This window comes from Tiliqua scincoides, chromosome 9 (genome assembly GCF_035046505.1).
Source record: "Tiliqua scincoides isolate rTilSci1 chromosome 9, rTilSci1.hap2, whole genome shotgun sequence".
NCBI classification, from domain to species: Eukaryota; Metazoa; Chordata; class Lepidosauria; order Squamata; family Scincidae; genus Tiliqua; species Tiliqua scincoides.
In genome coordinates this window covers 35,452,889-35,474,371 of record NC_089829.1, presented here as the reverse complement: position 1 = coordinate 35,474,371, position 21,483 = coordinate 35,452,889, and the positions used below count along the sequence as shown (strand labels likewise).

Here is a 21,483-nt window from a genome sequence, read left to right as displayed (position 1 = left end):
CTTTAGAATTTTCTATTTTTATATATAAAGTAGCAATATTGATAGTTCCTCAAATAAGGCCATTGTAGCATTAAGTCACAGTTATATTTAAAAAGTTATTATAAGCATTCAAGTGAAATGTAACCTGATTAAATAACAAGGGCACTAAGCCCTTATCAACCCACTGAACCTGATCTAGAAATGGCAGAGCAATGCAGACATTGGAGATTCCTGAGAGCAGATACTATTTGTCTCAGTTCAGTAGTAGGGATAACACAATAGATGCATCCCCATTCTGCCAACTGAAGTGAATGAGAAAATCCCGGCTTGCATGAGAGATTCATAATCACTCCCTGTGATAGGCATGTCCATTCTGTGAACCATTTGCCATGTGGATTGAAGAATTTTCTCCAAGGCACCACAGCCCTAAAGGTGAAAATGATCTGTGGTAACATGAAGATGTTGAGTGATTTTGTCTGTGTGTGTGTTACAGCTATTGGAACATTATCATTGGCTATGGACGGTCCAACATTGGTGGACAGTAATGAGATCCAAAAAAGATGGTTGGTTTCTTACATAGAATCTTATTTTCCCTTGAAGAAAGGGAACATTTTATATATTGTGTGGGAAATGAAAGATAACTGCTTTGCATATAATCCTAAAGAACCTAAATTAACTACGTTTAGTCAGAGGCATATATCTTTCTATACACCCATCCTTTGCACCTCAAGAATCTATTATCCTTCTCATTGTATCATTAGTCACACCATTTTTCCATCAGGAAAAGCACAAGTAAGCAAAATCTAACTTCAATGCATTAGAACCGAGTAACTCAAAGTAAAATAATTTCAACTTTAAATGTAGAGAACAGAGTTATATCCCACAAGAAAGGGCTTGCATGAAATAATTTAACAAATTTGTTTCCTCGCATTAGAAAGGGCCGTGCATAACGGATTCATGGTTCTCTTTCGCTGTGGTTACTTATCATTTTGCATGTTGTTCCTGACTCATGAAAATAATATTTCTGCATTGCTGCCCTTGAGATAGCTAAAATGAGCACAGTATTTCCTATAAGAAGTCTGAGTAGAATGTCCTTTGCAAGAAACTGAGGTGGGAAAACGAAATCTTTTGACTTCCGGGAGACTGTTCTGCTTCCCTTAGGAGTACGGCTACAAGCTGTGGTAGGAAAAAAGAGATGTGCTATCTCTTCAGGATACTCAAAAAGAGGTACTTTATTTAAAGCATTTATACCCTGTCTCTCTCCTGTCAAAGCAAATACCCAAGGTGGTTTACAAAATGTTCATAAAATACAATAACATAATAAAACTCTCAGGTCATGGGAAATGTCACTATAGGCTCCCTCCGGCTTGAGCACCTCTTCTTTCCTTCCTTCAGGGCACACAGTTCCCAAGCTGCCCTTGGAAGGTGGGGAGGGGTTCCACCAACAGTCCTCTTGGGCCAGTGCTGGTCTCCATAGGTGCCACTACTGTAAGCTCCCTCTGGCCTGGGTACCTCTCCTTCTTCACAGGATGCTACCATAAGAGGTGATGATGGCCACTAGTTTAGATGACTTTAAAGATAATTAAACAAATTTAAGGAGGACCATATCAATGACGACTAGTCATGATGGATATATGCTACCTCCAGGTTCAGAGAAAGTATGTCTCTGAAAACCAGTTGCAGAGGAACAATCTTCATCCCTGGGAAAATGAAAACTGAACTGGACAGGACTTTGGTCCAAACCAGCAAAGCTCTGTACCATGTTCTAATAATTGTATCTTAACCACTATGACATAGTCCATTGGATTCCAGATGGAACATGTCTGCATTCTGGAGTTTTTGAATTCTAGCTAAAAGGAGACTTGCAGTAGTGCAAATGAAAACAAGGATGATGTTTAGACAATCAGGCACTGATACTTGTTGTGTATACTCCCCACTGTGAAAACGCTGCACCTGCCTGACTTTCAATCAGAATTAGCGTATGTGTACCCTACAATGCAGAACCTAGATAAGATATGCTTATTGGAGCACATGATGCTGACTTATCTAAGGAAAACAACAACACTTCTTGGTTTCCTCCTCAGACATAAGAAGGTTGAACAAACTTCGTCAAAGTACCACCCTTACATTTAGTCATCACTCTGCAATCTGTTTTTCTCCAACCTGTGTGTTTCTTTACAATTGATCTCTTGAGTATGACATGGGAGGGGCTTGCTAGGATATAAATTAGATGCAGCAGACAGGATACAGAAAATAACGATGCACATAATCTCTGTCATTTCACTTTGGGTTTTGCAGGGCCTCAAGGTCATGCCCAAAACTGCTTTGTGTTAACTCAGCTCAAGCTGATGGAGTCACTCAGCAGGACCATCAACAGAAGGAGTCCCTAAATCCTTACAGTATATCCACTCTGTTTCCTACTCACCCCTTGCATCTGTGTTCTCTGTCCAGATTCCAACAAATAGACTCTCATGTAAATCATGGGGGCATCTAGCTGCAGAATAAATTGTACTTGATGGGCAGATGAGAAACACCTAGAGGAATACGCTGATTATAAATATTTCATTTCTTCTGTCTACTTTAGTTTTGTGAAAGATATAGTGGCATATACATACACAATTATATAAAAATCTGTTGGGGTATTTGCTCCTCTATGCATACACCGTTTATTAGTGTCATTCTAATCATAAATACAATTATTCTTGAGTACTCTATTGCAAAAACCAATAAAGTAGGCCTCAGCAGAGATTCTGAAATTGTTTAACTTTTCTCTAGAAAAATATTAAAACACTATTATCACATCAATGAGAGGAAAAGACAGGAAGATAATAAAGTTATGTTAAACCTCCCTGTATGTACTCATGTGTGAAACAGTTATGTCTGGTCACATAATTGCAATGGTTCTGAGAAATATTTCATATTTTATAATGAACATTAAAAGAGTTTGTGGATCATTACTTTATATGAGTTCCAAAGTTATTACATAAAACCCAACAGGAATGGTTATAAATTATTTGATCCTCCAGTCTAGCCTTGGTAAACATAACATGAAAGCTAAACCACCGCCGTGCCGGCAGACAAGTTTCATGTCAGTAGGTAAGGTGTATTTCTACAGCAAGAGAAGAAGAAAATAGGAGAGTATGTCCACTGGGATGGGGGCATTAGCCATTTTCCTTTTGTTTGCTGTCTACGATAAATTTTTTAAAATAATTTGGTAGCGTGGTTCTCAGCACAAGTCCCAGTCATTTTAAAAGCACCTATTTCTAGATAAATACATTTGAGACTTCATCCTTGCAACCAAATCCTAACATTGTGCATCACTGGGAGTAGGTATAAAGTAACATATCGTCCTTAGAACAGTTCATCTGCTGCTAAGCCTTTCCTGGGTCTCCGGGGCACCTCTGCCCAATCCTTGATGACACATGGGGCACTGCCACCACTACTGGGGGGTCAGGGATCAGCTTGGACTAGTGGGCTCTTCGCCAGTATCGATCCTGGCCAACCTCTAACACCACCCAAGTTACATGACTGAACTGCACATAACACAATTGCCATGCAAGAAACATCACACTACCATACCTTTGGAGGGCAAGACAGCTACCACCAGGCATACTATGTAGTCAACTCTTGTCTACAGTCAATTCTGTACATTATAAGGAGTTGCCTTCCACCGAGTCAGACCATTGAGCTAGCTGTCTGTTCTAACTAATGAATGCCACTGATTGCTTGGAAACCTCAGCATCAAAGCTTTTGTTACTGCATGTGGCTCCTGCCTAAGTATAAGAGAATGGTCTGATGAAGTACTCTTCAGTTTTTTCAGATCCAATTTCAGGTGCCAAATTTAACTCCAACATGCCACACAGGAGTGGGGCATGTTCAATGTTTTCCCCTTGCAACTGTCTCTCCCCCCTTTAAAAAAAAATTTAAACAACTACAAGAGAGAGGAAATGGTCGTGATGTCACTATTGTAACTAGAGAAGTGCAGAACCTTAGAAACATCACTTGTCTTATTAGGTTTCCCTTGATCCATATTCTCAGATGCTTCTCTTGGCAATGAACTCTAAGATTTGCTTCAAAATGCACTGTTTTGATGTTCTGTTGTGAACCCACATTGTAACACCTCTTGCGTTAAAACGTGAACCAATGACAAGTTGTGATCTATTTAGCTGAACCAATAATGTGAAGGCACATGGTGTCGTTACACTGCTTAACTGTGTCCTGTGCCTAACCTAGAATGTAAATCCCATTGGAATGAGTGTGACTCACTTCCGAGTAGGCATTGTTAGGGTAGAATTGCTACTACTTATTCTCAAAGCCACATCTGAAACAAATGGAAGATCACTCCAGCATTTTGTTTTGTCTACCAGTTTCATATTATCATAACCACAGCCCTAAAGTCATTGTCATTCTTCTTGAACTTACGCCACGGTGCATATCTAAGATATTGTGCTTAGTGGGAAAATAATATTGCAAGCAATTTATCTGATTTTTCAAAAGGACCCTGAAGAGCATCTCATTGAAATATGAAAAATACAGTGTACTAACAAAAATTACATACTTGACACAATTAACATGGAATTTTTTTGTCTCTCAACTATAGCAAGCAGTCAGCATTTTAATGAATAAATGATCATTTGTGTCAAAGATAAGTGTAATTCTAGATGGGTTCTGTGTGACACATGGCTTGTTCATCTTGCTATGAGCCTATTGCCTTTTGTGTTCAAATACTTCGTGAATGGATTGTTGTCTTCTCTCTCATTAAAGGAAGAGAAACCAATTCCATTATGGATAACAGTAACATGACCAACGTCTCTAGACATGCCAATTTAAGTATTTGTTATGGTTGGAAACATACCCTGGAAACACCCCCCCTCCCCCAGAAATTGTGTGGGTTAAGAAGACATTCCATTGATGTTGGTCCTTCATCCATTTCTTTTCATAAGAAAATATCCAAGGTGATTCATATCAATTGGAATAATTTCAAGATTCCCATTAAAGCATCAACAACTATTCACATTTCCTTACAATGCCATCTGAGTCGCTTTCAACAGAATTATACATGTGTCACAAACGAAATCAATGGTACCAAATGAGACATGACTCAAGCACTACTGAGCAAGTTCCACCTCCAGTCCAGAGGGTAGAGCTCCTCTGTTCTTTTTACTTCAGAGCCCATCTCTGCAGATCTCACAATGGCAACCCTGGTAAATCATTTAAATATCACAATTTATTCATTCTTCTATTTAGGCTACTTGAGCTACTAGCCTGTGTATGTTTTTGTAAGTTGGGTCATGGCTCTCTTGCCATACAGTAAGAGAACCAACACCAGTGTGGGGAACACTGAAGTGCAAATAAGGCAGGTGAAAAAAGAGACCCATTTTTCTTGAAGAAAAAAAGAAAAGCCATTTTGGATCAGGCCAAAGGCCCATCTAGACCAGCAACCTGTTTCCTGCTGTGGCCCACCAGCTGCCACTTGGAAGCCCATAAGCAAGAGAGAAAAGCATCCTTCTCTCCCACCATTTCCTCCTCCAACTGGTATTCTCTGATCTTGCTTCCTGATTTTGTTTGTCTTAATAAAGTCACAGGGCAATCCTGTCTACTCAGAAGTAAGCACACCATTATATTCAATGGGGCTTACTCCCAGGTAAGAGCACATACGACTGAAGCATCAGGGAATGAATGAACATTCATCAGTGTGATATGGTCTGCTGCCTGCTTGTGCTACACCTGCAGTACTTATGACCCACCAAGTAAAACACAGCCTGCCCACCCACCTGCCCACTCCCCACATGGTAGCCGAGTGGATGCTTGATAAACCTCCAAATTTTGCTGCCTGCCTGGGACTGCAAAATCAAAGAACTACAAAATACATTGCAGGCCAAAACATACGTAATGACAGATGGGCTGCCGGTGGATTTCATGGGTCACATTTGGACTGCCTACTTAAGAGTCGCCTAATATATTGCATGGAAGCAAAATGTTGCACCCTCACAGCTGCAATTACTCAACTCAGGGTGCAATCCAAAGAGAGCCCTAGGCCATCTAGTTCCCTGCACCAGCCTTCCAATGTTTCAAAAGTGCCTTAAGGCACTTCTGTGAAACCGGGTGAGTTGGGAGGTCAGCGCAGTGGAGTTGCACTGACCTCTGGAGGCTGAATGCAGCCCCAGCAGCATTGGTGAAGGGTAAGTATGCGCTGGTGGCAGGCCACCAGCACAGGGGTCTGGGAAGAGCAGGGGGAGGCATTGCGGGGTGCGTTCCGGGGCCAGGGAAGGGTAGGCAGCAGGTGGGAGGGCCCATGGGTTGCCATTGGCCCGGGCAGGGGGTGGAACCAGGAGCCCGTATTTAGGCCAGATCTTCATCCTCCTCCCGGGCGGCCCGGCCTCATGCTGGGCTGCTCAGATCTGCACCACCTCTTTGGGTAGCACAGATCTGAGTAGCCTCATTCAGGCCGCTACCACATTACCCAGGGGAGGGGAATTGCTTCCCCTTGCTCCAGTTTGCGCTGCCACCAGCCCCAACCCTGCACTGGATGCAGCACAGGCCTGGATCCAGCACAGGGCTTTCATGTGGAGGAATTCAATTATCTCCCTCTCAAGGTGACATGAATACTCCCTGTGTAAATTCCCCTTGGATTCCAGTGCACAAACTCTCTTTTCCACACTTCTCCAACATCTGCAAAGCCACCCTTACAACACTGACCGCGGTCTATGTTACCTTGTCCATCTGTCCCACAGTGAGATCATCAGAAGATTATTTTGCCTCATTAGTTCCATACAGCAAATATTTGTTAAGAATGCAACAACCCCAACATGATGACAAGTGGCATTTAGCACATCACAGAGCCCATTAGCACCTATTAGGTCCCAGCTTTTCACCTGATGTGGTAAATACCACTTGTCGTCACATTGGGGTAGATTCATAGGAAATATTTCTTCAAATGAATGTGCTGAAGCAAAGAATATCAGAGTGACTTTAACATGTCAAAAAAGGGACACTAGAATTAAAGTTTCAACTGCAACTGGGAATCTGCAGACCAATTCCCGATTGTTGCTGCTGTTTTGGTTTTTTGTGTGTCCTTATTTTTCTTCCTTGGAAATCTACACATGTCCCATTCTTCCTCACTTTATCACAGAACCAATTCCACTTCTTGTTCAAAATGTTTTTAGGTTCGAATACTCTTGAGGTGGCTTACTACAACACAGTCTGGAGACCTCCTGGACACCATAAACGTTCATGTAAAATACAGTGTAAATTTTCAAGACGTATCTTTCCGGAAAAAATCTTGAATCAGTAATTTTTAGAAGTGTCCACTTGTTCCTTTACAAGCTAATGATGGAACTTGTTACTGGCTTGGCTTCTTTCTTTCTTCCTTCCTTTCTTCAAAATATTACTTCTTTCTTGTAACCTTACAAGTTACAAGTTTTAAACAAGTTTCAGAGAAGCAGGGGGAAGAAAGTGGACCCCAAGAAAAATATGCTTTCTTTATGCAAAGCATAAGATTAAAGCATGGGGTCTCTGTCAATGACAACTATTTTCATTGCAATTTCCAAAGTAGGCTGTTCCATCATTACTCTCTTTGGCATCAAGCAGTCTCACGCCACCAAACTGGACAAAAAGAATGAATGTTTTTTAGCTGTGGAAGGTGAAGCTGATCTGATTAAGAATGCTTTTAAAAATGTTTAAAGCTAATCTATTTGTCATTGTTTTCTTCTACATGGGAGAAAAAAAATTCAACATATTTTAGAAATGCCCTCTAGGTGGTGCTAACACTGCATTGCTTTGGCGTTTCAGCACAATGAAAACATTAATTTGCTATGAGATAATTTTTGACGTAAATGTAAAATGGTGCCCATTCGAACTCAGTAATGAAGCATAGTGCATTTCTACAGCTCCTAATTTGACTAGTTAAATGACTCCATTACGTGTCTAACAGACAGAAGCAAATAATTTCTGGTCAGTTGACTCTCACTTATCCGTATCATTTTACCCTGAAAATAAAGTCTCTAATCTACAGTTTCTTTGTCTTAGTTTTTTTTAAAAATATATTATTAAAGCATACATACTTAAGTAATAAGAAATGAAACCAACACAAACTATCAATTAAGGAAGGAAAAAGATTTCACATCCGCACATTCTAGTAACATTAAAAAACTGAAAAAATAAATTAACGGAAAACACAATTGGCTCATTTTGCTGGTCTTTTTAGAGACAATGTTATTCCTTTAAACAAAATAATTTTTTATTTCAAATAATATGGTTTCTGAAGGGCTCATTAGGATCATTCTGGAGCTGAATCTGCTAAAGTTTACTATCCAAGTTTGAAAATGTTCTGGTGGATTCTTTGCAGTGCATATTAATAAGCAGGGCAAACTTAATAAATATCAGGTAATGAATAACTGTGCCTCAAGGAACAAAAATGGTTAATGCCAAATCTTTATGTTCCTTGTCTAAATGCTTTTTTCTTCCTGCTGAAAACAAGTTTAGAATTAAAGCATATCACTTTACACATATTGCATGCATATTAGTGAGACACAGCTGTTTATGCCTCACTCTTAAGAGCCATATGATTAAGTTATGGGATATCAGATAATCCAAAGTCTCTTTCTATTGGTCACCTTCCACAGACAAAGGCTTTTTAGTTTTAAGTCTATTTAATGACAGAACGTCCAATTCGACAAATGTGTGAGTAATTCCAATGGAACACCTGTGGCTCCCTCTGCTAGACTACAGAACAGAAGATATAAAATGTCATTACAGTAGCATGCGGTGCCTGACTTTATCTGAAAAAAATGGGGGGGGGGGTTATTCAGTCTGCTCCTCCAGCTCAAAGTCACTCAGTCATGCTCAGGTTTCCAGAGAGATGAAATGCCATCTTAGCAATCAAAGGATAGGCTACCTTTATCTTACACAATATGGGTTAAGGACAATGTCATGTTTTCTTTTTCCTTTCATCTTTGCATTAAGGGGTTAATTTCAATGGCAATTCATAGAAATGTGCAGGAAGCTCACTTGTTAGTGGCAGGTACATAACTCACAGGCCAATTGGCGATTAATCTGGAGCACTTGGGGGGAAGCTGCTTTAGGCTCTCTGATGTCGGCAAGACTCTCAATCACCTTAACCATGCTTTGCCTTAACTGGGCTGTGAACGGGGCAGGAAGTCCTCATTATAAATGCACTGTAAAACTGTGTTGTGGTCTTCACTTGATTTGCGTTGATATGAGCACAGAACAGTTAATGGCACTGTAATGGCTACATTGTAAAGACTCAAACTACACTCATAACAGATACAAATGTCAAAGTGACATCTGGTGGTGGGGTAGACTTGCCTAGGTTTCTGTTCAGATGTTTGCAAAATAACCTCATAGTCTCCCCCCCCCTTTTAACTGTTTGCATTGACATTTCAAAAAAGTGAAATTCAAAGTGAAATGTCACCGTTCCTCCAAAGGAAAGTGAAATGAGTTTCTAGAAGATGTGAAATTTATCAGGTGAGTTCTAATCTGCACATCCATGTATTTTGCCACATGGTCAGCCTGGTCCTTCAAAAGAAGCACATGTTGGCAGACAGATCAGGAGAGCTTCTGAGAGCTCAGGAGGCAGCAGAAAAATGACAAACCTCTCCTTTGTTGCAGGGGCACCCACTTCTGTGCATAGAATAGTACCTGCAAAGGTGGTACTTTGGGTCCTTAGTAGCAGTGGGCTCAACACCCACAGATTCCACTATCCACAAATACTGAGCCACAGAGGGTTTCTATAATGTGACCAGAGTCATTGGCGCAAACTGGAAGTGGTTTCCTATTGAGGCCTTCTAAGGAAGAAGGGATGTCCGCAGAGTAGGCTGCAGGCTTGGCATTGCATCCAGAGGGCCTGGCGCAGTCCTAATGTGAGTAATTGTGGAGCCACAACCCTATACTCCAGCATCCATGGATTTCAATATTCATGGAGGGGAGGTTCTGGAACAGATTACCCGCAGATCACCCGCAGATACCAAGGGCACTGTATTCAGCAAAGATGCACTAGAGAGATTTTGCTTCCCCATAACCACATGTTGTTATCCACAGATATGTTGTGCAATCAGAGCTCAAATTTTGACATATCCCATGGCTCATGTGGATGTGTGACTCAAGCTTTATACCTCTTGCAAATGTTGATTGGGAATGAGGAACAGTCCCTCACCTTACTTCATAGAGAGTCTGAAGCCAATAACCCATTTTTGCCTGCCCCATAGATACATTTGGTCCCTTTTGCATATATGCAACATTGGGCAGAAATGGCTTAATTCAGCATCGAGTGGTTTGTACAAGTCGCCCCTCTTACAACCATTGATAAATCTGCTTTTAAACTTTTAAACCTGGCTCCAGATTCCCCAAGAAATGAGGGGAAAGGCCAGGCTGTACGTTCATCGTAAGTGTGCATGAATTTAAATGCATGAGATCAACTGGGTGATTTAAGTAAGTTACATAGATCACCAGCTACACAGGTTTATAGAGAATATGAACTCAAACATAAATGCAAAGTACTAAAATGCATTCTTTTCAAAATATTGGAGATATTTAAAATAATTTTCATAATACTGAAGAAACTAAAAGAAAAATGAGATGATCACAAGGCAAAATTTTAAAAGTTGAAAGGTAAAAAACATGAAAGAAGATGAGTATTAATGGACAGGGCAACTGATGTAACACTTCTGCTTCGTAACAGCTCTAGGAAAGATCAAGGAAATTAAACACCAGTAAGCTCAACTTCAGCAGTGGGGAAGATATTGGAAACACTAATCAGGGACAAAACAGGGGAAAGTTATGATTTAATTAAAGATATTCAGCATGGATTCACAAAAGGGAGATCATACGTAACAAAAACTAATAGAATATTTTGGAAAAAACCTACACATGCAAAAAAAGGATTGAAGACGGATGCTGAGAGCATGATTATCAGCCCCCCTGTGTATTGTTGCCACCTGAAATGTTGCTATTCATTCTCCACATCCCATTGAAGTCAATGGCAAAGTTTGCATTGATCGGCAATGAATTTAGAATGCTCCCTAAATGTGGAAGTCCTGCAAAAAAGGGAGGTGGCACAGGAATAGCTGACCAAATGCCCTACGAATGGCCAAAAAGTTTTTCTTATATACTTAACAAAATGAATAAAAGAACAATCCACAAATCTGTTGTGCTGGGTCCCCAAATATGCAGGCTTGGCAAATCCCAGACATACTTGTACTCTGGATATTCCTCAGTCATAGGTTGCACCGGGGCTGGACCACCCATGAAGTCAACTGAATCAGTCGCCGCAGGCAAAAGATTGGCAAGGGGTAATCATCGCATCTACCCACTCATCTCCACTGCCCCCTCCTTTCACTTTGACACCCCTGGGCTAAAGAATAAGAGCTGTCAATCTGCTTCATGCAGTTGTGGGTTCTCTTTCATTAGAGGTTTTCAAGCACAGGATAGCCTGCCACCTGTTGAGGATGCTGTAGCAGTTGCCTCCGCTGAGCATGGGGCTCATCTAGATTGCCTCTAAGATCACTTCCAGCTCTAACATTCTATGCTAACGCTAGGTTCAGAGACAGTATGACACTGAACACCAGTTTCTTGGATTCAACAGGTGAGGCCTACGTGCCAACTCGCACTGCTTGTGGACTTCCTAAAGGCATCAGGTGGACTTCTATGAGAAACAAAACGCTGGACTAAACTGAGATTTGTTTTGATCCAGCAGGGGACTTCTCAGTGCCAGCATTAGGCTGCTGCGGCAAAAGTCAGCATTAGTGCCAGCATTAAAGGCAGCATTAGGCTGCTGTGGCAAAACCTGTACTGGGTCCCCCCATGGCACCTCCCACCTGTCACCTGAAGGGGCATTGGGTGCTGCTGATGCCCCTGGTTCTGAAGATTCAGGGATTGGCCTGGCCAGGTGAACCCACTGATGGATGTGGGCCAGCATCAACCACCTCTGGCTGATCCATGACTCCATCCCTGGCTGTTTGTATTCTTAACAAAGAAGATCCCAAATGTGGATAAAATGTCCCTGAAATATGAGTCATGACTGAGACATTCACACAGCCATTGAGTACATTGGGCTGGTAGACATTATGTGAAGCTGGCATTGCTCAGAGCCACATTGATTTCAGCCTGGACCAGGTATTTGCATTTGATGGCAGCCACATCTTTTTGGAGTCCCTGTGAAGGAGCGCCTGAAGCTATTTGTTAATTGGATCATATATGCATCCTGGTCTTTCATCTATGGGCTCATGGCAACGTAGATAAGGGTTACCTGATTCTACCTTTATAACCACTCTGTGAAATAAGGAGAGAGGGAGGTGGAGAGAGAGCGAGAGAGAGAGAGAGAGAGAGCAACCTAAGGACACTCAATAAACTTTACAAGCATGTAAACCCAGGTTTCTCCAAGCCTATCCACTACACTGCACCATTTCACATAACCTAGATCTGGGCTGAGCTCAACCAGCAGCAAGGCAGGGGTGAAGGCATGTGGGGTTGACTGAAGCTTCCCCGACCTTTGGATGCATGCTGCAGCTCCCACGCCAGGCAGTTGTGGAGGTGGCCATTGAAATAGAGGAGGCAGCTGCACTTGGCCTGGCAGAGGAAGCAGCCATCATGATGGTGGTAGGTGGTGCATACCCAGGTGGCAGAAGGCATTGCCTCTTTCATTGCCTGATTATACACTGCTTGAGGTGACTACTTTAGGATGCTTCGGGCTGCCCCCTGCATGGGCTGCTCCCTATAGGAGAACATTCAGTGCAACTTTGTATGATGCAAACTGGAGAAAGAGGGAGAAATATATATAAAGGGTGTGTGTGTGTTTTCTATGTTCAGGCAGAAGCAGACTGTAAATTGTTTGAAATCATTCAAATGCTGCAACATGGAATGGCAAACATTGTTTTAAATAAGTGGCACCAGATTTCACGGTCTTATCATGCACAAATGGAGCAAATTCTTCCCAAGGATAACAAGAGTCAAAGCGTTCAGGCGGGCTTTTTGGGAAACCTGACCCAGCCTACCAAGGAAGACTAAAAGCGAGCAAGCGTCATGTGCTATCTATCGACAAGTGGGTATGAACTGATGTTAAGAAGACGCAGGCAGCAAAGGAATGTAGATGGCATTTCTTGACACGGACGTGATAGGAAGGGCGCAAGAAACAACCAATGGCAACAGAGCTGACAACATGGTTAATGATAAAGTGAAGGAGTCACTTAATCTGCAGGAGGATGGATTGCACATTCAGGCCTAAAGAGAGACTTCTGCACCCACTGCTATATCCAGAACAGATCAAACAAAACTTTATTCCTAACTGTAGAGGTCAGTGAGAAGGAATGAGAAGAAAGAGCAGGTGGTCGTTTGATAACGTGCCTGATGATCAAGGCATCTGTGGAGATTCAATATATGAAAACTCATGCCAACCCTCACATTTCCTTTGGTTGATATTTTGAAGACCCTTCCATTGGGAACTTGCCCATTTCCCCATTACCAACAATTCATAGCTATAAATGGCCTTTCTAAATCCTCAGCTCCTACTACAATTTCACCAGCAAAATGTTTATTCATTCATTTAAAAGATTTCTACCCCACATTTCCTTTGCTGAAAGCAGATGCCCTAGGCAGCTAACAATTTATAGATTAAAAAATATATATAATATACAATAGAATAAAAAATAGAAAATACAAAATAACAATAGAACATACATTGGAAATACAATGGGGAGGGGGAAATACCAACTAGAGGAGGGCAAAACATACTCAAGGAACTGTGATAGAAGCACAGGAGGCAGACATCCCAAATGCAAAACGAAACAAAAATGTTCTAAGCCCTCACCGAAATACCATGCGAGAGGGGGAAGTCGGTCCTGGTACCAAAGTAAACTTTTGTCCTGTAAGACAGTTTGGAATCCAAGTCCATCCTGAGCTATTTCTACTCTCTCAGGGTGGTGTACTTAAATCTTGACTCTAGAAAAAGCAGCTGCAGTGACTGCACTGGACACAGAGAAGGGTAAGATGCCCTCCTCACCCTTCTTTTGTGTGCTGAGAGGGTGGAGGCAGATTCCATGCAGATGGAAACTGGGGGAGACGGTGGGTGGACCGAGGGGAGGGGGCATTCTCTGCCAGCATACTGCTCCTCCAACTCACTGTCTAAGGCAGGGGTGTCAAACTTGTTTCATACAGAGAGCCAAATAGCATTCATGATGCCTGTTGAGGATGGGAAGTGATGTCATTAACACTTCAGCAGCTGACAGCAGTTGATGGTAATGTCGATAGAGCCAGAGGGCTGGATAAAGAGTTTTCCACAGACCGCATCCGGCCCACAGGCTTTATGTTTGATACCTCTGATCTAAGGTGAAGTTACAACTCGCTTATCAGATGTGCCAGACTTGGAACTAGGAAGAAGGTACAGGTATACCATTTGTTAATTCCCAGCAGGTCATTTAGCACAAGTGCTAGATGTTGGGATTCTTCCAGGTAGACCTTATCTAGATGCAGCAAGGCACTACATAGTTCTTAAGCAAAAGTGCATGTGCAGGATCTCACAAAATATTTAATAGATTTTCCCCCCAAAGAAATCATATAACCAAACAAAATTAAACCAGAAATCTAAAAAGACCAGATAGTGCAACACATATCAAAACTGCAATGCTCTATCATCAATTAAGGCAAATCTTCCCAGAATTAACCATCATACAAACACCACACAGAAATTTAGTCTTTCCAGAAACATGTGGAAATAGGAGAAACACTGCACTGAAGAATTAGTGTTGCTATTGGAAAAAGCATAAACCCTCTTTCAAAGAATGGTGGTTAATCCAACACATTTATTTATTCCGTCAGTTTGTCCATCAAGGCTAAATTCCATGCTCTAATGTACATGCACAAGCATTCTTGCTTTATAGACTGAAAACACATGGGTAGACCACAGGAATTCTTTTTTGTTGTTGTTGTTCATTACTATGAATGATAATTTTTAGTCAAATACTGGAGTGAATTTATAATAAAAGGAAAAAATACAGAAAGGGATTGTCTTGAAATGCAGTATTCCAATACATTTCAAACATGATCCCTTTCTTAATGCATTTGTTTGTGTACCTGACTTGTTCTTTACAAAACAAACCAGTTTGGCATAAAAGTGATGGTCCATATTCTCCTGAATTGATCCTAGACATAAATGATATCACCCCTCCCCTCCCAAGTCAATACATATTTTCATTGTAGCTAGTGAGTTCAGTATTAATTCCAAATCAGTAATGTCAACTAGATATTTCAGATAACATCACAGTACATAGGTAAGGCTATGTGTTATCAAGCTCTATCATTTCATTACTTAAATGGCATTGTCTACTTTCTTTTTCTTTTTATATATACTTTTTACTGGATTAGGGACTGAAAGTTTGAACATATAGTGAAACGGTATACAAAGGATAACTTTCCCCCATAAGAAATAATGTAAATAGGAGTTGATGAGGATCGAACCCATGCCCTATACTGGACTTGGAGAGGGGAATTTTTTCCCATTAGAAACAATGGCATAAGGCTGGGATAAGAACTGTAGAGAATGATATGAAGTTTTGAACCCGTATAAACCAGTGCACCCCCATATCAATTAGTAGCAAGTCAGAATACAACACACACATTTTGAACCAGTAATCATTCTAATGAACCTCATACATAATTATGTGTCACTATGAGCATTTTCGAAACATTTCAAATTTTCACATGAAGTCACATAAATGACCCTTAGATAATTCTAAGGGCCCAATCCTATTCGACTTTCCAGTGCTGATGCATCACAATGCAGCCCTGAGGTACAGGAATAAATGTTCCCTTACTTTACAGAGGCCTCTGTGACTGCCCTCTCCACTGCAGGATGCAGTGCAATACCCCGTTGGCATGGCTGCAACAGTGCTGGAAAGTTGGATCAGACTGGACCCTAATTCACGCTTTACTGTAAAGCATCCTGCACGTGCCCAGGATGCTTGACACACAACACACCTCATTGTTCCAAACTTATCTGAGCTCTATTCCAAACAAAGACCCTTCCCTAGTTTCTTCAGTACTGTAAACAAAATAACAAAATTCTTTCCCCAAAGTATCTCTATTACATCAACATGATTTCTTTTTCTATCCCTTTAAGAGCTTAGAGGGTGGAGGAGAAAGAAGAGCATGCAGGTGTGTTGATGGCTTGGCAGATGTACAGGAATTACACATGGGGAATTTTTTAAGTCTAGGTCCTCAAGCAGCTGCAGACTTAAATGTGGGGAAACGTATAACAGGGAGACTTGTATCAGGGATTGCCTGTACTAAAATCAGACCACAGGCATTCTTGTAAAAAGAAATACGTAAATCAGGCAAGGTTGAAGTCTTCGTTAGACTTCAGCTGGGTAAACCAGAGGATATGATCTGGCATGGAGACCTTTGGTGCTTCACAACCATCACATGTGTTGTGTGCCCTCTATTTATCCACTGTGGGGGGAAAATACAAGTGCTAGAACCATTTGTCTGTGGCCAGCTCCAGATTTAAGGGGGTTCTTGTCAAATTGCCCTTTGGGGAGCCCCCTTAAGATTTTGGGGGAGCTTCTTTAGGTAGCAGTTGGTTTTCTTGGTTGTTTTTTTGGCAATTGCTGGATGTCAATTTTTTTCCCCATGATGACCCAGTTCCAGGTCATTCTATCAGTCCAGGACACTGTAGGAAGGAGAGCAGTTTCCAGCAAAATGGCAGCTAGGTCCAGTCTTCCCTGGAGGGCTTTAGGGCAGGTATCAGCTGTGTGCCCTGCCAGGAAGCTGGGCTCCATAGCTGCCTAAGTGATAAGTGCCTAAGGCTGCAATCCTAACCAGACTTTCCTGAGAGTAAGCCCCATTGAACAAAATAGGACTTACTTTTGAGCAGACCTGGTTAGGATTGTGCCCTAAGGCTATGTGGTGATGCTGGCCTGCACTTGTCTCTAAAGCAATAGGTGATATTTTCAATCTGTATATAATTCAGGTACTTATGGCCAATAAATGCCTGCACAATATGCCATCGTTTCCTTCATAGAAAGTGAAAACAGCATACTTTCAAAACATCCACTTTTTTCCTTACATACTGACAAACTTCATAGGTTATGATGAACATTAATGCTAACTGAACTTATCCACATGTCGAGTTCCCTCTAGCTACACCAAAATGACAAGCTACAGTATTGAGCTGCTCTGATGGCAGAGAACATGTCTACGTTGCCTCTCCTGCAGCATGCACTGAAGGCACATGATTTAGCCACTTGGCTGAAAGCAGTCCAAGGTGTGCTCAGTGCCTAGATCGGTGACCAACTGGGGACACACTGGATGCTGCCTTGAGTTTCATGAGGGAAGACAGACATGGAATAAACAAGTTAGTTAAATCCATGGCTTAAGGCAGCTTACAAATCTTGAAACGGAAGAGAAGACAATATAAAGTCAAAGGACAAATGACAGGACAGCAGTCCTGTGCAATAACATCCTAACAGACTAGCCAGTAGCCAAGAAGGGGAATGGCACACTGGGGGAAAGACTCTTCCACTGCCTTGGAGATTCTGTTGACCCAGACTGGTGAAGGGGCTTATAACAGGAACTGCAAGATGCCTCACACTGAGGATTATGGTGAAACTTCCATTTCAGGACTCTATCCACACATCCATCGCAAAGAAGTTGAGACAGAATGGCATGATCCTTACCGTGAATGTCAGTTAGGAAAGAAATAGGGACTGGACAGCACTCAATGTGAACAGAGGAATATGGGGTGTGAAAAAGCAGAAGGCGTGCAGGGAAAACCCAGAGCGATCACACATGAAGGCAAGCTACACTTTCAAAACAGCTTTTCCTAGATTGTACCCTTTCAGGGGTCAGGAGGAGGATAGCATGTTTGAATGCTGTTCAGTGTAAAAAAGAAAGAATGAAACCCTGCATGTGGAAAGCTAGCATATCAAGAAATGTTTTAGCTAGAAGAAATGCTAGGGACCTGGTATCCCAGGAGGACCCTCTGCCATTGAGACATTTTTCCTCCTTCTTGTGGGCACTTGTTTTAGTGCTAGCATGGTGGAAGCACCCATTTTAATCTTCCCACAGGGCTCCAAAGGCACTGGTGGTGGGGGGGGGGGGTAAAATGGGTGCTTCAGCCACCAGGCATTGAGAGGAGCTCCACTGCTGCCTGCCACTGCCATTAACCAGGGAGTCCCCCAGGGGCTGCCCAGATGGGAAAGGCTGCCAATGTATGAGGAAGCCACCTGAAGGTACTTTGCCCAGGGCTCTTTCTGAGCCAGCCCTGTGGGTGAACATTCAAACATGCTGCTGTAGGAAGCACAGTCTAGGAAGGGTTGTACTATGCAGTATAACTAAACAGGCAGTTCATTTGTTATTACCGTTGATTTTTCCCCTAGTTTATTTGTAAATAAAGCCTAGCCAAGGAAAGGGGGTGATTTGATATTACAGTATATTTTGTCCCCCAGTGTACACAGACCGCTCCACTGCTCACAGTGGTTCCCCATTCATTTCAGCGGAGGAGATGAATTCATGCAATGTGTTCCTTCCATTGAAATGAACTGGAACTCTTCCCCAAGCATGCAACAGACCTGTGCATGCTGAAAACCCCCCTAAGCGCTTTGTTTGGAGCAGAGCGGAACTTTTAAAAGCTTTTCCTCACCTCCCCCTTGAATGATATTTGTAGGTGTAAGAGGGCTGATTTGCCATCAAAATAATACTAAAACTGTAATTCACAACATAGCCTGAATAATTGCCCCTTAAAGAAAACAAAAACCCACAAATACAAGCCATCTTGAATGAAAACAAAGTGTTAAAAATACCTGTCTGGATTTTCTCTTGAAAATCAGTCATTGAGAATCATCTGTCAGTAAGACAAAATTAATTACTACATGTGAAATGGAAGAAATCAACATAAATTTAAATATTGCATAATATTACAAAAGCTTAAGTAATCCTATTATCTATCAGTGAGACATGCGTACAGTATAAAATACCCCCTTCCCCCCGTTACTAATATTACATTATTAAATTTTTAAAAAAAGTTTTGATGTCTCAAAATTTAAATATTTGGGGGGACAAAACTGTCTGCAAAATATAGTAACTTGCAAAATTCAGTCATCTTTTGAAATCTTTTCATGGTAATGCAGAAACTAAGGCTGCAATCCTATACATACGTACCTGAGAGTAAGTCCTATGGAAGTCAGTGGGACTTACTTCTGAGTAGACATGAATAGGATTTCACTGTTAATTGATTCAAGGGTGACTTTAAATCTACGCCAACTGGGTCAACGAAAGGACTAATTCACACAACTGCTGTGCATTGCTGATTAACATCTTTCACCCCAGATACTATCCTGTACATACTACTTGTGGCTATGAGTAGTAAATTTTGCGGCTCACCTCACCTGCCTTCCAGCCCCTGCCCTCTACTGTGTTGGCCCATATCACCTTTCCCCTGACTCTTCTAATCTTTGCTTGTTTGCCCCAGACCTCGCCCCTCTTTCTATTTTGGACCACCTGACCTTCTTGTGGCTCTTTGGACTCATGGCTGATGTTCTTGCCACCTGGACCTATGCCTCCCCTGGATCATTCTGCTTATCTCTGGACCCTCTGGAGACTGAGAAAGAAACACTAGCTACTCCAGTTCTATTCAGACATACTATACTAGTGTTACAAGGGAAGAGGAGCTCAGATGGGGGGAGGAGGAGTGTTACAAGGTGCCGAGAAGGGCAATTACACAGGCCAATACACATTTTGCTTCCTTAAACGTTACACAAATTCCTGGGTATATTTGGGGTGCCGATTCCAAAAATGGCATCCGTTTTGCCCTATTACGTCTAGTTTTGGAGACACGGCATAGCCTCTTTAGTGATCGGTTCAAGCAGCTTCCTCATGAGGAAGCTGCTTGAACCATTCACTAATGAGGCTATACTATATCTCCAAAACTAGACGTGATAGGGCAAAACGGGTGCCATTTTTGGAATCGGCACCCCAAATTCATATCAAACCACCATAAAGTTTGGGAAAAACTTTTCTGACCCTCCATTTTGTAGGCCTGTGTTATCATAACGTCCCCGAACAAACTTCATTTTGTTTTTATGCAAAGCTGGAGCTTGCCTATACAATTAAAGCAATTGTTACAAATACATTAAACCTACATTTTAATTTGACAGGTGAATTTAGTTCTGGGTTGCATTTTAAAAAGGTTTCTCAACTCATAGAAGGCTACATGTAGAAGGTTACATAGGCTAATGCTTCTGTGAGATTATTTGAGGGCAGGACAGTGACAAGTATCTTGTGTTGTGCTTATGGTTGTGAATCCTCACCACAGATGGTGCATATGTCAAGACTGGGGGGGGGGCAAGATGAGCGAGAAGCTGCTCCGCAGGAGAAAGAGAGAGAAGAGAAAAAGGGGAGAGAAAAGCTGGAGAGGAAAAGAGAGTCTCCCAAAATGAAAGTAGATGCCCTTCCCAACTAGGGTTGCTACTAAAGAAAGAGGAGCAGTGGAGGCAAGGAGGAGGACAGAGAAGGGTGCTCCTCACCAACGTGCTGCCTGATGTGACTGCTTCAGTTGACCTCATGGATGGGCTGGCCCTGGGCAAATTCTTATGTTTAATATAGCGAAATCAACCATGTGATCATGTGGTATTTGGAGGTTCCATCCCAGTATTTTCATCTGGGGATGATGCACAGGGTGGGGAAAGAGGATTTGCAAGCACTCACTCATCTCCATGTGGTGAACCAAAAAACAGGAGATATATAGCCCAACCTGGGCTACTCTGTCAATCAGATTTACATCATAGGGAAGGGGTTCCCCATGCATGCTTTGCAATGTCTTATGGCATCATAGCGCACTCACAGGGGCACCAAAGGATGCCCCCTTCTACCTGTTCTCCCAGGTACCAACATTTTGAATCTCACAAAATCTTGTAAGATTTGGGCATCACCATCTTCCATCTTGTGAGATTTCACAAGATCCAAGATGGCAGCACCTGACTAAGCCAGGAAGAAAAGGCTGGGCCATCATGACCCAGTTGAGTTTGGGATCCACTGTCATAGGGTCATTCCAGGGGAAGAACCCTCAGCACCTCGCCCCGAGTTCCTTGGAGGATAGGTGAGATACAAATGGCACCTATCAATAAAATCTACCAATCAGACGCAGTCCTGTGTATGCTTGTGAAGGTTTTCAAAGGTGCAATTCATTTCTTGAGTTGAAGGGTATTTACTATAACAACATTTGTAAACCCTCAATTTGGGCCTCGCTTACAAGAAGCCACTTGCTCACCCTCCACCAACAAAATCAAGACATTCTTGCTGTTATTTTATGGACTGATAATCACCCCTTCTTCTTTGGGATATGCAGCTGTCAGTCCTGGGCCCTCGTAATCTATACTGAAGGAAGAACAATGCTATTATTTTCTAAAACACAGATGCTTTCAGTCATGTTTGAACAGTGTTCCTTTGCTGAGAACAAGTCCATGATTACAAGGGATAAGATTCAGCCTTGGCCTCAAA

General features: G+C 42.0%; 1 protein-coding gene across 9 annotated transcripts in view; it reads right to left on the bottom strand.

The window, feature by feature from the left end:
* Nucleotides 1-21,483, bottom strand: part of ZNF536 (zinc finger protein 536) — a 551,190-nt gene that overhangs the window by 90,879 nt on the left and 438,828 nt on the right. For 2 of the 9 annotated variants that reach the window (XM_066636763.1, XM_066636762.1), the window contains exon 8: nt 18,789-18,829. The exons of the other annotated variants lie outside the window; for them this stretch is intronic. In XM_066636763.1, coding sequence (XP_066492860.1) covers nt 18,816-18,829 — 14 coding nt within the window. In that variant the 3' untranslated portion in view covers nt 18,789-18,815. The remainder of the gene's footprint in view (nt 1-18,788; nt 18,830-21,483) is intronic. 9 annotated transcript variants of the gene reach the window in all.